The sequence below is a fragment of the Ursus americanus genome, chromosome 12, assembly GCF_024610735.1.
Source record: "Ursus americanus isolate L20-20 chromosome 12, mUrsAme1.1.p, whole genome shotgun sequence".
NCBI lineage: Eukaryota > Metazoa > Chordata > Mammalia > Carnivora > Ursidae > Ursus > Ursus americanus.
In genome coordinates, this window is record NC_142138.1 from 50512943 (window position 1) to 50529143 (window position 16201).

At 36.6% G+C, this 16201-nt stretch overlaps 1 protein-coding gene across 5 annotated transcripts in view; it reads right to left on the bottom strand.

The window, feature by feature from the left end:
* Positions 1–16201, bottom strand: part of LRRC39 (leucine rich repeat containing 39) — a 29221-nt gene that overhangs the window by 3714 nt on the left and 9306 nt on the right. For 4 of the 5 annotated variants that reach the window (XM_045801693.2, XM_045801696.2, XM_045801691.2 and 1 more), the window contains 7 exons: positions 12687–12879; positions 7007–7112; positions 5789–5945; positions 5094–5230; positions 2151–2296; positions 1275–1427; positions 143–282 (listed from right to left, as the gene is read on the bottom strand). In XM_045801693.2, the coding sequence (XP_045657649.1) occupies positions 143–282; positions 1275–1427; positions 2151–2296; positions 5094–5230; positions 5789–5945; positions 7007–7112; positions 12687–12799 (952 nt within the window). In that variant the 5' untranslated portion in view covers positions 12800–12879. Of the gene's footprint in view, positions 1–142; positions 283–1274; positions 1428–2150; positions 2297–5093; positions 5231–5788; positions 5946–7006; positions 7113–12686; positions 12880–13775; positions 13854–16201 lie in introns of all 5 variants that reach the window. The other variant, XM_087866132.1, reaches the window with a different exon arrangement.

The following is a 16201-nucleotide window of genomic DNA, read 5'->3' on the forward strand; positions in this document are numbered from 1 at the left end:
GGAATTTCACTCTGTTTTCCTCCCACAATATTGACCAAGGGACAAAATTGGATAGAAAAGATAGAATGAGAAATCTATAAAGGAATTTCTATATATACACATTCCTACCAAATATTTGACATGTTATATAAAAATGTCATACCTGCTCTTCTCCGGGACTCCTGTATATACGCATGCATAAACTGAAGGCCAAATAATTCCCGTTCCTCCTCTTCATCTGTGCTTTCGCTGGGAGGAAGTGTTACTTCTAGTTTCAATGGGTTGTCTCTGAAGTTGACAAACCTAGCAGTTCACCAAAAAACAGTATTTTTATAGATGCCATAGAAGTGTACATTAATTCCCCTGGGGAAAGATCAAATGATAATACACGAAATCACTTTTTTTTTTAAACTGCTTTCAATAACCAAACATTTTGGTGAAATGTAATAAATCCTAAGAATCTTTCAAGTTTCTTTTCCAGAAGAAAAAAAACCACTAGCTTTAGACAACTTATTTTTTTTTAGACAACTTATTTTTAAAGCTTAGAGAGTGACTATTAGTCCCTAATATATATTTAATATGGTAAAGTTTAACTTCCCAGAGCAATTCCAATGCATCTCAAACATATACTTAATGCTATGAACTTGAAGTTTCTGCATATTTTATAGACTTGTGTCCTATATATCACTGTATTTCAAGTACAGGACTCAGTAGCCACTGAATTGGTAAAAGAATGAATGAATGAATGAATGAATGAATGAATGAATGAATGAATGAATGAATGAATTTGTTATGATAGTTGTGGCATTTAATGTGAATTCTCATGTCTTCTGCTATCAGGAAATTAAATTTTGGAAGGAAGACACTTGAGGGAGTTCTGAGAGTAATTAACGTAGTAAAACGTCATATTTACTCTATCTGTAACATAATTGCCTTGTCCATTGTAGTCATTTAGAAGGAACACAAACACTATTTTTATGCCTTTGGTTTTTATTTGCACACGAGGTTTTGTTAGCAGTTCTAAAGACAATTTTCATAAAAATGTCACCAACCCAGGGCATTCCTGAAAGCTCACTACCCCAGTACAGCTTTTGTTTGAAGGATTCTTTCTTGAATGATTTTGGACAGTATTATACGAATCCTACTTCTAAATTGTAGAATTTCCAAGTTGGAAGCATTTTTAAATGTATTCATTCATATGAATGAGAACTCAAATCTATTAATAACAATTTCTCAATTTTACTTTGTTCTGCAGCCTGAAGGGAACATGGCAGTTCCGTGTCCACAGCTTTTACCTCAGATTGGTCATCTCTTCCATGCACGCTGGAATATCTTGCAGTTTATTGTTGCTGAGAACAAGCGTACCCAGATTTTTCATATTGTTGATTGTTTCTGGCAGGCATGTTAATTGATTCCGTTGCAGCCATAACGTATGTAGGCTTTGCATTCTGATGAATTAAAAGAGGTTTCTGTGATTAATCATACATCATATGAAAACCCTGGTTCTTATTAAGCTAAAATGAAACCAATGTCATCTTTCATACATCTCCTTTAACCCGTGTGCCAGTTGAGTTAACTGACTTCACCTTACCTGATTATTAGGGAAACTGCATTGGAGGGTGAATCCCTACAGTACACTTCTCAGCATGTGGTGGTAGAAAGGAAGCCGGCATATTTTAGAATGCTTCACTATTCTCAAGGGATTTCTTAAGGAACAGCTATAAATGTTATCTAGTCTGAACTAGAGTGTTAGGAGAAAAATCAGAAATTATTCATATGCCTAGCTGGGCAAGACAAGTATGCTAATGGTTAACAGCATGAACTCTGGGCCAGGCCGCCTAGTCTCACACTTACACTGTGGTCTTGAGCAATTTCGCTAACATCTCTACATTAGTTTCCTCATCCATTTTACGCCCACAGAGGGCCTGGCATGCACTAAGTAATGTTGTTATTGTGTGGCATATTTGTGTTCACATGTTGAAGTCAGCCAGTTTTTCTCTCCAAAGTCCTAATACTTAACGTAAATGAAAATATTGTTAAAAAGGAGCATATTTAGTACTACCTGGATCTCTTGTGATTGATTATGCATGGGGTCCCCTTCGTTTTGTCTGTTATTTATTATGGATGGCTTCAACACATCGGTTAATAGCACAGAAAAGTATCTATTTTACCTTTCTATGGCATCGGGGAGTTGTTCAAGTCTGTTGCTTCCCATGTCGAGCCATTCAAGAGCAGGCATGTTCAACACAGCCAGAGGGATGGTAGTGAAGTTGTTCATACTCAAATCAAGGTGCGTAAGCTTGAACAAACTGCTGAGCTGAAGAGGCAAGCAAGGTTTTTCAAAATGAATGTCCACAGTGTAAACTACTGGAACTTTCACATTGGAAGAGCTATTTCACATCAAGGAATGTTCATATTATGCTTGGGCTTTTTTAGTCCTAGGCATCCACAATAACTTCGAAATACAAATAAAGCTAAATAACCTCCAGGTAAATGAGAAACTCTTATAGGAAGTTCATCTATTCAAAGAAAATTTATCTTCCAAATACCCAAATTCCAGCGTTTACAGAACCTGCTTGTGTGTGTTTGTATTTTCCTTTCATCCTGCACTTGAGATTTGTATGGGAAAACCCAAAGTTCAAAATAATACTTATCTTTATTGAACCTTCTTTTTTGTGCCTGATGCTTTACATATGCTATCTCAGTCATAGCATTTACTGTTTGGTAATTCCATTTTTGCAATGAAAACTTCAATAAAAATTTATTAAGAATAATACCCCAAACACCAGTGTGCTCAGCTTAAGAAAGAAAATATATTAAGGGGCACCTGGGTGGCTCAGTCGACTAAGCGACCAACTAGGTTTCAGCTCAGGTTGTGATCCGTGAGATGCCCACCCCCACCCCCACCCCCCTCAGGCTCTGCACTCAGCAGGGAGTCTGCTTGGGATTCTCTCCCTCTGTCCCTTCCTCCACTTTCTCTCTCAAATAAATAAATCTTTTTTTTTTAAAGAAAATATATTGATATGACTGCCTCCTATGTGCTCCTCCCTTCTTCCTTTCCAGAGGGAATCCCTCTCCTGAATTTGGTATTTATTATTCCTGAGGATGTTTTCTTGTTTTCATTAGTATACATAAATATATGTTTTTATATATTTCTCTGTAATTACTATTATGTTTTCATAAGCAAAATTTAGTATTTTTATTTGAAGATTATGATACTGTACTTTCCTTAACTTGCTTTTTTCTCTTAATATCGGAGTCTCAATGTATTCATGTTGATGCTTTCAACTCTAGTTTATTCATCAACTTTACAAGATGAGTATCTTATTTCTATTCCATGGACAAAATGGTTGAGAGAGGCCATGTAACTAGAAATGATGGGTGATGGGCTCTCAAGTCTTCATGGACCTAAAGCCACGAAATTTTTTAAACTCTTTCTATATAACACTGTAGTGAAAAGTTTCAAAATGTGAGAATTCAGTTAACTTTGCCAAAAAACTTTCCATTTATCTAGGCAAGTTCTGTTTTATTTGTGTCTCAGGGAGTGTTAAGATTTGTTCCATATCTTTAACATCACACACACAAAAAGCACAAATACAGTGTTTTGTGGGCACTGCAAAAAAGCAGGAGGTTTTCATTTAGTAGGTAGTGTTTGTCCAGCTTTAGAATTCAAGCCATGAATAAAACACTTTTTCAAAATCTGTCATCAGACTTTAAAATTTTTCATGGTTCAGAATGGAGTATAAAAAGATTGTTTTCACATTGGCATAAATATGTTTGTGTGTATACTGTGTGTGCAATGTAGTGGCTGAAACACAAGTCTCCTCCTGTTACTGACTTCTCAGTCGTACTAGAACCCTTTGAGTGTATAATATTGAAAGATACTAACATTATTATAACAACAGTCTTTATTTTGTATATGTGAAAATTGAGACCTCGTTATATAAAGTGGTGAGTTCAAGGCTTCACAGCTAACTTAGAGGCCATACTTGGAAATAATCCCAGGCTCAAGGTCAGAGCTCAGTATTTGTTCCAGTAAAACCTATTTCTCATGTGAAAAAATTAAGGTAAACATAGGTTAATAGATATGCCCAAATTTATACAGCATTTTTAGTGACAGAACCAATCCTAGAAAGAAAATCACAAGAATTAGAAGTTCAAAATAAAATATTTACTGGGGCTCTCGTAGATATAAAGAAATTGTCCCTGTGATCATCATTTTCATCATAAGTAAGTGCCTACATTTCATTAAGTTGAACTATTACAAGATGAGATAGCTATAAACATAGAAACTATGTTTTACTTGCAAAAGCAACAATAATTGGTGACATATTTACTGGTGTGGAGAAAGAAAGTGATAGTCTCACCAAAAATAGTGGAGAATGGGAGAAGGGAATAGTCTTTCTATTTTGTTTTGAGTTTTATTATTTTTCTTAACTTTCATCTTGCAAAGTCAAGACCTTGGAAATTTTCTTTGCTGATTGTAAGATCATTAAATATGTTTGAAATATGTTTGAAAGTGTATCTCTATGATCAGCTTGGTTTTACTAATAGTAAGTCAACTCACCAAACCAAAGTTTTTGAAGGCTTTGCAAACCCATTGCTTTGCTTTTACTTGGCAGGGCCTAAGACACTAGCAAAGAAACACTTTTCCAAAATTGAAGAATCCATTTCTTACCACTTCACCTCTATCTCAAAAACTGATCACTCTATAAACACCAACTAGTAAACAAAAGAGTTTTTCCATCACCACACTGTCTGTGCTTTATGATAATTATTTATTCAATAAGCATTTATTAAATAACAACTACAACTTGGGCTGTGCCTTCAATTCTGGAAATAGAAATAAGTAAGACTCTTACTCTGGCCTTTAAGGAGATCGCAAATGATGTCAGTACTGTGACAATAATAGATGTCTCTTTTATGCTAAATAGATACTTCTCTAATTAAAATTAAATATGTGTTACAATAATAAGAAATGATTATCACTAAATATTTTCTGAAGTAAAATTTATAGCATCTCTTTCTTAGTGCTATTTTTGGTGATCACACAGTTGAAAAGTAAACCAGTAGCAGGTGGAGAATAAAATCGTAGACACTTATATATTTCTGACCTCTTGTGGAAGATCACAGATATCTCTGTTGACAGCAAGTTCCAGCTTCTCCAAGCTGGCACAATGACTTAGTTCCCTGGGGACAGTCTTGATTTTGTTGTAACTAAGAATCAGCTCCTGAAGTTTAGTGAGCAGTCCTACAAAAAATAATACACAATAGAGAACAGATGGGTATAAAATAATGTTTCCAGTTATTAAGTATTACAGCATAACTTACTTGCTAGTTTTCGTATTGGCAAATCACACTTCCCACGTTCTTCCCTTTTCCCAGTATGTGTCCTGCCCCTTCTAAAGATAAGGAGGTTTATCAGTGCTATAAGCAAAAAATATGGTTTTTTTTTTTTTCATCTTGTTTTACCTCCTATATCATGGCCAATTTCCCATTTGGGGATTTTTTTTCTCATCTAAGGAATCTCTTTCTTTCTTGCCTTCAACCTGTTCTCTCCAAGGAAGATTAACTGAACAAGAGATATCGTTTCCAGAATCTATACAATATCTCCAAAGAGACTTTTGTTGCCTTGAAATCTTATATTGAATCACTTCTGTAAATCCCAGAAACGTGGATCCTCTGGAAACTTCAATTTAGATGTCTACAATTTTCTCAAGACTCAGGGCTCTGTAAAGATGAGGTCATTATTCCATGTATCAAAGAAATTCTCAGTAAAAAACACAGGCATAAAAGCGATCTTCCTTACCAATTCCTCGAGGTATCTCTGAAATTGTGTTTCGAGATAAATCTAATACAACAAGGTTCTGGAATCTTCCAATGAATTCAGGAATTTTTAATAAACCAGTTCTATGAAGTTGCCATTCCTGTAGCTGATTCAGCTTCAGTAGAGAAGAAGGGAGGGTCTAAACTCAAGTAAAAGAAGTGACAGAATTACTATATTACTTAAATTATTTTAGTATCATGTCACACAGAAGTATAATTGTAGAGCTATTACTTGATTTGTAAAAGAATTTAGGAATATTTTTTTTCCTTAATGGGTTACATTTCCAAGTGCTTTGTGTTACTTCTAAGTTTTAAGAACTTTACTTTGTGAATAGGGTTACTAAACCTTCAAACCCCAATCAGAATTAACAAAGATAATGTATTTTGGTCAATAGTACACACCCATAGAACAATGTCCTAAAGATAATGTTGTATTAGGTTGTTTTAGAGTTCATATGCAGTTGAAAATGAGAATATGGTGGCTAGAGAAACGAAAAACCATTTTAATCAGTAATTCTCTTTGCCTTATATTTTGAAATATTTTATAAAAGTTTTTTTACAGATTTTTATTTAAAGATTTTAAGAGTTTCCACCTTTCTAAACTCTATGCCTTTTCCCTTTCGACCTAAAATAGCCCAAAGAGAAAACAACCCACTAGCTAGCTATACCTACATGCATGAAAACACTGACCCAAGGTAGAGATACCCTTATAAAAATTAGAGTATGCCTAATGTAATTAAGCAACTGTGTGTGTGTGTGTGTGTGTGTGTGTGTGTGTGTGTGTGTTATGAGAGAGAATATGAATCAGGTAGTAGACCTCAAGAAAATGAATATCCTATTGCATTTTGTGGACTTCAAGCTGGGCACTTGTTCTGGAAAAGCTATATGATATTCGTTAGGCAGATGGTCATCTTTTTTATGGAAAATGAGAAGTTGTTTACTAGTAGGATTAGTAGGAGAAAAATTGCAAATGACTCAACTTTAGGCAGAGTTGAAGCAAATTGATTGAGTTTTTACCAAAAAAAAATGTGAAGTTATATTTCTTTTCAGTTATTCATGTTCCCCAAATTCATTTGGTGTATTATTAAAATTAGAATTTTTAACTATTGCGGACTTAATCACACAGCCTCAGAATCATTTTCTCAACTGTCCCACAAAACGCAAAATATAAAAAATAAAATATTACTTCTATGAAGCTTACCTTCCATTCTTCGTTTTCTATCTTCAAAATGACTCTTTCATCTTCTCTGATGACCTTTTCTCTTAGCTTGGTTAAGCTGACTCGTTCTTCCCAAATCCGCACTAGCCTAAGAGATCAGACAACATTTTAGTTCACTAGGAATGACATACATAGGTAGCATTCACTTTTGTACAAAAAGTGATCCATCAAAAACAACCATTTGATCAATAGTATCTGGAAATCAGAAAAGAATTTGTTTTGCAAGAATTATAAATATGATTAGTATCATAAATGCCCTATATTTAAGTTTTGAAACGTGTCATAACTCTCCATAGATTTTTTAACTAATAGCATACCACAAAATTAATCCTTTTAAAGTATACAATTCAATGGTTTTGGATATATTCACAGAGTTGCTCAACTATCACCACTATCTGATCCAAAACATTTTCATCATTCATAAAACTCCATACCCAATGCAAACTGGTGCAGCCACTCTAGAAAACAGTATGGAGGTTCCTCGAAAAGTTAAAAATAGAACTACCCTACAATCCAGCAATTGCTCCACTATGTTTTTATCCAAGAAATACAAAAATACCAATCCAAAGGGCAGCATTATCTACAATACCCAAATTTTGGAAACAGCCTAAGTGTCCATCAACAGATGAATGGATAAAGAAGATGTGGTGTATGTATACACATATATACATGTATGTATATATACAGATGCATATATAGGTGTATGTATACATATATGGAATATTACTCAGCTATAAAAAAGAATGAAATCATGCCATTTGCAGCAATGTGGATCAAGGTAGAGGATATTATGCTAAGCGAAATAAGTCAGAGAAAGAAATACCATATGATTTCACTCATATGTGGAATTTAAGAAACAAAACAAATGTGCATGGGGTGAGGGGGAAAGAGAGAGAGAAGCAAACCAAGAAACAGACTCTTAATTATAGAGAACTGATGGTTACAAGAGGAGAGGTGGATGGGGGAGGGGTTAAATAGGTGATGGGGATTAAGGAGTACGCTTGTGATGAGCACCGGGTGTTGTAAGGAATTGTTAAATCACTATATTGTACACTGAAAACTAATACAACAATGTATGTTAACTAACTGGAATTAAAATAAAAACTTTAAAAAATAAAATAAAAAACCACACCCATTAGCAGTCACTTCCCATTCCTCCCTTTCCCAGCTCCTGGCAACCACTAATCTACTTTCTATCTCTAGGGATTTGCCTATTCTGAACATTTCATATAAATGGAATTATACAATATGTGGTCTTTCCACACAGCATAAGTTTATTCAGAATTCACCCATGCTGTAACACGTTTCCCTACTATATTCCTTTTTATAGAAGAAGAATCTTCCACTGCATGAATATACCACATTTTGTTTATCTATTCATCAGCTGATGGACTTTTGGATTAATCCCACTTATTGGCTATTATGAATAATGCTGCTATGAACATTTGTGAACAAGTTTTTATGTAGACATATGTTTTCCTTTATCTTGGGTATAGTCCTAGGAGCAGAATTGCTGCATCCTATTGTCACTCTATTTTTAACTTTTTTTTTTTAAGAACTGCTAAACTGTGTCCAAATTGTTTGTAGGATTTTGCCTTCCCTCCAGCAGCACATGAGGCTTCTGATTTCTCCACATCCTTGCCTACTTTTGTTATTGTCCATGGTTTGGCTCATAGCCATTCTAGTGAGCGTGAAGTGGTATCTCACTGTCCTTTTGACTTGCATTTATTAGACATCTAATCCATAGTTAATAACTTTATCATGACTTGCAAATAAGTTCAACTTCAGAGTTAAGTTATATATGATTACATTCCAATTTTATTCAGATTTCATTTTTCAGATATAAAAATGCATAAAATCTTTGTCATTCTGAAACATTCCTATTGATTTTTGTTTCTTGCAAACATACATAAGAATAATATCAAGCTATGAAAATGACTAGTAAAAGGTTGCAAAAGTTTATTTCGATACTAGAAAATTTTTAATGTATGAGAAATGAGAAAGAATGAGTTTAGAATTGACATCTTTGCAATTTTAGCCTCTTAGAATGATATGTAATAAAAAATAGAAGCAGTTATCAAAGAACATAGGTTTAATTAATTTGAATCATTACTTGCCGAAAAGATCTATGTATTTCAGAACAAGATTTAATGACAAGTGCAATTAGGTGCCTTATTCCCTAAACTTTTACTTAAAGAATTCATCAAGCAACCATTATATGCCCAATGCTATGCAGCACATTGTGCATGCAAAACCTCTGTCCTTAATGAGTTTACAGTGAGACCATTATTCAGCTAGTCTCTTTCCATCTCTATACTGATTCCTAAATTCTTTCTAGATCTGAATTTCTATGACCTAAGTCCAGAATGTATCACTTAACTCGGTGAATGGGGGCAACTCATACCACCTCTGTGGGCCTTGCCTATTAAAATGGGGTTTGGGTTAAATAATGTCTAAAGTCTCTTCCAGCTCTAGTATTCTATAATTCATCCACTACTTAGTCTAAGCTTAATGTTCTTTCAATTTTAAATAGAAATTATGTACCTCCTATGAAACCCTTTTATTTACAGTCTAAAGGCTTTCCCAGATTTTGCCACACCAACTCTTACCCAAGTGCTTGACTTCTTCAAGACAGCTTGGCATCAAAAGACAATGAGGTCAATTTCTGTTTAAACTTCAGGCTTTTTGAACTAAATCTTTAGCCACCTTTAGCTGAGAGAAGAAGCATTAGTTTACATCCTTAACCTTTTTATCCCTTGCCTATTTTGTACAGAGAGGACTTGAAGCTGCTGAAATTATTCTTTTCTTTTTAAAGATTTTACTTACTTATTTATTTGAGAGAGAGAGCGCATGCGTAGGAGGGGCAGGGGAGGGCAGAGGAAGAGAGAGAATCTCAAGCAGAGTTGATGAGGGGCTGGATCGCCTAACCCTAAGGTCATGACCTGAGCTGAAAGCAAGAGTCGGACACCCAACTGACTGAGCTACCCAGACACCCCAATTAAATGGTTCTTAACTAAACATGTGTAACATGAGTTAAGAAGCAAGTCAGGATTCCCGCCCACTGTTTAAAAAAGGGATAGGATTTATAAGGAGTACTCTAGAGTCAAGTTTTTCATAATTGCAGAATACAAACATAATAGGTTTCGTAAGAGTGGCTTTAAGGGCCAATCTAGAGAAAGCCCTGAGGGGAATAGCATGCTTCCTGAATCGGATTGCTTAGGTTTGAATACCAGATCCACATTTATTAGCAGCGTGATCTTTGACAAGTTACTTAGGCCTATGCCTCAGGTTTTCCATCTTTAAAAAGGAGAAAATGAACAGTCCTGTGTGGCAGCGTCTGTTACTTCTCTTCTTCCTCAATAACAGATCCTCCAAGTTTAACTGGGCACAGACTGCATTTAGCTATCCTCCCTTGTAGGTAGATATGGACCATAGCAATGGGCTGTTAGCAGAAGTAGGAGTGCAACTTCCTGCTAGCGAGGATCAATATGTCGGCTGCAGTTGGCTTATCTATTTGGGGCCATTAGTGACTTTAGGAAGGGAAGCCATGCACAGTTGAGCAACTAGATAAAAGCCTGAGTACCTGACTCAGTGGAGTGCTATTCCAGCCCCAGATCAAATACACCAAAGAAGTTAACATATCTTGTTTAGAAAATATTATTTTGAGGGGCGCCTGGGTGGCACAGCAGTTAAGCGTCTGCCTTCAGCTCAGGGCGTGATCCCGGCGTTATGGGATCGAGCCCCACACCAGGCTCCTCTGCTATGAGCCTGCTTCTTCCTCTCCCGCTCCCCCTGCTTGTGTTCCCTCTCTCGCTGGCTGTCTCTATCTCTGTCAAATAAATAAATAAAATCTTTAAAAAAAGAAAAAAAAAGAAAATATTATTTTGGGGCACTGGGTGGCTCAGTCGGTTTAAGTGTCTGCCTTTGACTCAGGTCTTGATCTTGGGGGCCTGGGTTCGAGCTCTGCATCGGGCCATTGGGCTCCCTGCTCGGTGGAGAGCCTGCTTCTCCCTCTCCCTCTGCTGCTCCCCCTGCTTGTGCTACTTGCTCTGTCAAATGAATAAATAAAATCTTGAAAAAAAAAAAAAAGCATCTGACTCTTATTTTTGGCTCAGGTCATGATCCTAGAATCATGAGATCAAGCCCCTTAGCGGGGAGTCTGCTTGGGATTCTCTTTCTCCATCTCCCTCTGCCCCTCGCCCCCCTCCCCTCTCTCTCTTTCTCTCTCTCAAATAAAATTTTTGAAAAAATTTTAAAAAAAAGAAAACATTATTTTGGTTTTCCTTCTCTCGTAATGCAATCTAATCCTCATCAGGACACTCTGTTTCGATGTGTTGAAAGGATTAAATGAGATAGTACAAAGAAAGCACTTAGCAGAGTGTCTAGTAAACAGTAAGTGCACAATAAATGGCTGCTACCCTCATCATTGTCAGCATCATTATCCTTCTTATTGGCTTTGGTTGGAAAGAATGGCCCCTCCCCATCCAGATTTTTGTGTTTACAGAAAGCAGACACAAAATAATTGCTGATCAAGAACCTGTCCCCCTATTCTTCACTGGGAGAATAGCTGTTATTTTCAAGTACTTATAGTTCCCCCAAGTAACCCAGGTATAAATCTTAATTTGTTTAATCCAATCATATAGTCTCGTTCCCCCAGAAGGGGACTGGATTGAGGGAGTACAAATGAGCCAGTTCTGGTCAATGAGAGGGGAAGGAGAGGTTTGCCAATGCACCTCAGAAAGGCTTCCTCATTCTTGAAGAAACAGAAATAGTCTCCACTCCTCTGACAACAGAATGATGCCTGGTTGTGATGCCTGGAAGTGGACCAGTCATCCCGTGACACTGACAGAGGAGAACCTGAGGACCACACTGACACGCTGAGATTAGCAGTAGAAGGTGATAAAAAGAAACTGAGTCTTTAAAGCTATTCAGGCTTCGGGATTGCCTTGCCTCAGGACTCCCCCATTCCTTAAGTCAGTTTTACTTGCTAATTGACACAGGAACATTTTTCCACTGAGATACAATTGACATATAACATTATTAATGGCCCAACATTTACATATGTTGCAAGACAGAAGACAATTTAATATTTAGAAAGAGACCTGGTGAATGAGAATCGTAGGGATCCATGAGGAAAGTGGCTCTTCTTGTAAGATGAGTAGAATGCTTTGGAGACATCCATTCGGGAAAATAGGTAGAGATCAAGAAGGCAGAGGAAATGAGAGCCAAACTATTTAAGTAGAGTCCAAATCAAGGCACCAGGCGACCCACAGGGACCCTGGCTGAAACTCAGGGCTATTCAAATAGGTATGAATCTCTAGGACCTTCTATTGCCAGCTGGTGCTTTAGTACCTAGGGATATAATGCTGAACAAGCAATCGCTGAAAAGGGGACTAAATGATACTAATCAAACTTAGGAATGTTGAACAGACTCTTATGAGGGCCTGAAAATAATGATTATTTTCACATACGGACACTTGTATTTTTTGCGGCCACCATCACGTAGCCACACCTAATTGAACTGGGTGTATCCTTTAGTTATATTTTTGAGTTTTCAGTAAATAAAAATATCAAATTCAACACATTTAATAAGTGCTCCCTTCTATAATGATGGTGTTCTGCATTTTCACTAAATCTAAATAACAAACACGTTAAAGCATACTTCTGTTGAAATTCCTTCTCTCGCTTCAGGTCTTCATTGTGTTTCTTTATTCTTTCTTCCCAAACTTCCTTCACAGCATTGACAGCCCCAGTACAAACCGCATTTTCTGACATGATTTCTCCACATTGTCACAGAGTCACCAACTTCATTAGGTTCTGAATAGCTGAATCACAGATGCCATCTCAAAAAGGACCTAATTGTAGTGGAGAAAAAAACGTGTTTCAGAATGGTCACTGAGTCCAGAAATGATCATAATAGCCTATATTTATTGAACACTTTCCATGTTCCCAAGACTATTTTATATACTTTACATATCATCTCTCACTTAGTAATCCTCATAAAAATACTATGCCATGGATGCTTTTTTCTTTAAAGATTTTATTTATTTATTTGAGAGAGAGTGTAGAGCAAGAGAGAGAGCATGAGTGCGGTGGGCCGGGGGGGGGGGGGGCAGAAGGAGGAGTAGCAGCAGGCTCCCCGCTGAGCAGGGAACTCGACCTGGGGCTCAGTCCCAGGACCCCGGGACCATGACCTGAGCCGAAGGCAGACAACACTTAACCCACTGAGCCGCCCAGGCGCCCTGCCGTGGGTGCTTTTATTGTCTGTAATGTACAGATGAGAAAACTGAGCCTTAAAGAAGACGGGCAATTTGTTCAAGGTCTCATGTCTAGTATGTGACAGAGGTGGAAAGTGAAGCCAAGTCTACTTCCTTTGGTACATGTAATTATTAATAACGAAAACTGCAACTAGTTTACATGCCCAGTTGAGGAAAATGATTAAATAATGAATATATACATTTAAGACCAGCATTTGGGGATATCCACTTAAACTAGATGCTATATGCACAGGCTGGAAGTCAGTTAACTGGCAGTATATTGGGATTATTTGCTCTTGTAAAATAAATCATAAATGGGCAGGTGTAATACTGAGGATTGTGACCCGAATCTCAAAAAGGAAAGGACAATACAAATAGGGGAATGGTTATGTAAATTATGGCAGATCCATTTGATGGAATGTTCTTTGCCTTACAAATAAATGTACTGGTTTTTCATCAAATTGTATTAGTAATAGTGAAAGAATCTGACTCACAGTTAATTGAATTATTTCTTCCCTAATTCAGGAAGTCAAAGAAGTCCACAATCACAACTATTCAACATTATAGAATGGCTAGAAGGCAAAGGAAATAAAAAGAAAGGTATAAAGTTTGGAAAAGAAGTGAAATTTGCAACAGCGTAGGGAAACAGGTACTCGCAGACCCTGAAGGTGGTAGAATTGGTTGTTCTCTATGGAGAGAAATTTGGTAATGTCCATCAGTCCTACAAATGTACATTCGTACTCGTAGGAATTTATACTGCAAATATTTTCAATTGTAAAATTACATATTATAAAGTTATTCACTGCAATGTTTTTCATAAAAGCAAAAGACTGGAAACAATATAACTTTGATCAGTAAGTTACAGTACATCCATATCATGGGAAATTATACGGCTCCATAAAGTAAAACATATCGTGTATGGACACGATCTCCAAAATGTCTGACTAGGCCATAATTTAGTTTTTCCGTCCCAATGAATATGGATGTTTGGGTACCAGAGTTTTGCCATTATGAGCAATATTGTTTCTAAAATTCTTGTCCTTATCTTCATGGTGCTTAAGTGGGATTGCTTCTATCGAGTCCATACCTAGGACTAGAACTGCTGGATCATAATTTATGTGAATGTTCAAATTTATAAGGTAGAGCCAAATTGTTTTCCAAAGCGACTGTGCCCATTTATTCTCTACTAGAACTGTGAAAGGGTCCCCGTTGATGTACACCCTTACCAACACACTGCTGCATAAAATCTCACTCTGGTTGCAAATTTATACTTTCCTGATTACTAAATGCTGCAAGTTAGTATACAGAGATCGTCCAATTAAATGAAAAACAAAATCCTGTGTATTGTTTATAAGAGGCATGCCTAGCATAAAAATAGGAAAAATGAGAAAGTATAAAATAGAAAAAGATCCACGCCTAGATTTATGCCCAACAGAGATGAAAACACATGTTCACACAAAAACTTCTACCTCAGTGTCTCGAAGTAGCATTATTCACAAAAGCCAAAAAGTGGAAAGAACCGGCTGTCAACGGACAATTGGATAAACAAAATGTGGTATAGCCATACAATGGAATGTTTTTCAGCCATAAAAAGGAGTAAGCACCAATACATGCTACATGAGTGAACTTTGTTTTTTTTTTTTTTTAAAGATTTTATTTTATTTATTCGACAGAGATAGAGACAGCCAGCAAGAGAGGGAACACAAGCAGGGGGAGTGGGAAAGGAAGAAGCAGGCTCATAGCAGAGGAGCCTGATGTGGGGCTCGATCCCATACCACCAGGATCACGCCCTGAGCCGAAGGCAGACGCTTAACCGCTGTGCCACCCAGGTGCCCCTACATGAGTGAACTTTGAATCAAAGTGTGCTAAGTGAAAGAAGCCAGACACAAAAGGCCATGTATGATCCCATTTATATGAAAAGTCCAGAATAGGTAGAAACAGAGAGAAAACAAAAAAGGTGGATCAGTGATATCCAGGGGCTTTCCAGAGGGAGAAAGAGGAAGTGACTGCTAAAGGCACAAAGTTTCTTTTTTGAGTGATGGAAATCAACTTTTGAAATAAATCAACCTATAAAAAAGCTAAAAATGGAATGTAATAAGTATAATATATCTTGAAAATATAAAAATAAATACTTTAACAGAATGTGGAAGAAGGAAATGGAAAGGTGGAACGAAAGAAAACCAATAGCCACATCTTCAGAGTGAAGAGTTGTAGACACGGTCTCTTTTATGGAACGAGAACTAGATTTGTTTCAAGTTATAAAGGTAATCAAAGGGGAAACTAAAAAGGATACAACTCTATGGAGGTGTAACGTAAGCACCATCTTTCATAATGAAGTTCCACAGATAATGCCTAAAGTGGATAAGAAATAAAAACCACCTTTGAAAAAAACCAAAACAAAACAGAAACTATGGAGATAACCACCAAAAACTAAATCCTGAAATGGTGAAAATGCTTACTTCTAGAGTGATAGAAATAGGGTAGAGAATATTGCTTTTCATTATTAACCTCCTCTATGTTATTGATTTCCTTAAAAGTATGCACCGTGTAAGAGAGACAAAGACAGAGAGGGGTAGAAGAATAACTCTATTACAGGGGACAAAAATGTTTAAAATGTCAGGATGGATATATAATTGCCAATATGCAGAAAATTGAGAAACGTCTCTGTGTTTAAGCAAAGCACGCAGTTTCCACAAAAACAGACTGTAAGATCTTCTTGCCATCAAGAAACCTTGGATTCACAGGCTGATAATCCAAACCCCTGGGGATATCATAGTCACCCTATAATTTATTGTCTCAGACTTTAGCAAGTTTGAAGTGTTTATCATATAATAAAACATTTCCAAATATCCCAAGTATCTACATGTATGCTCACTGGGTTCCTCAGTTTGCCACTGAACTTCATTCAGCCAGCAGCTTT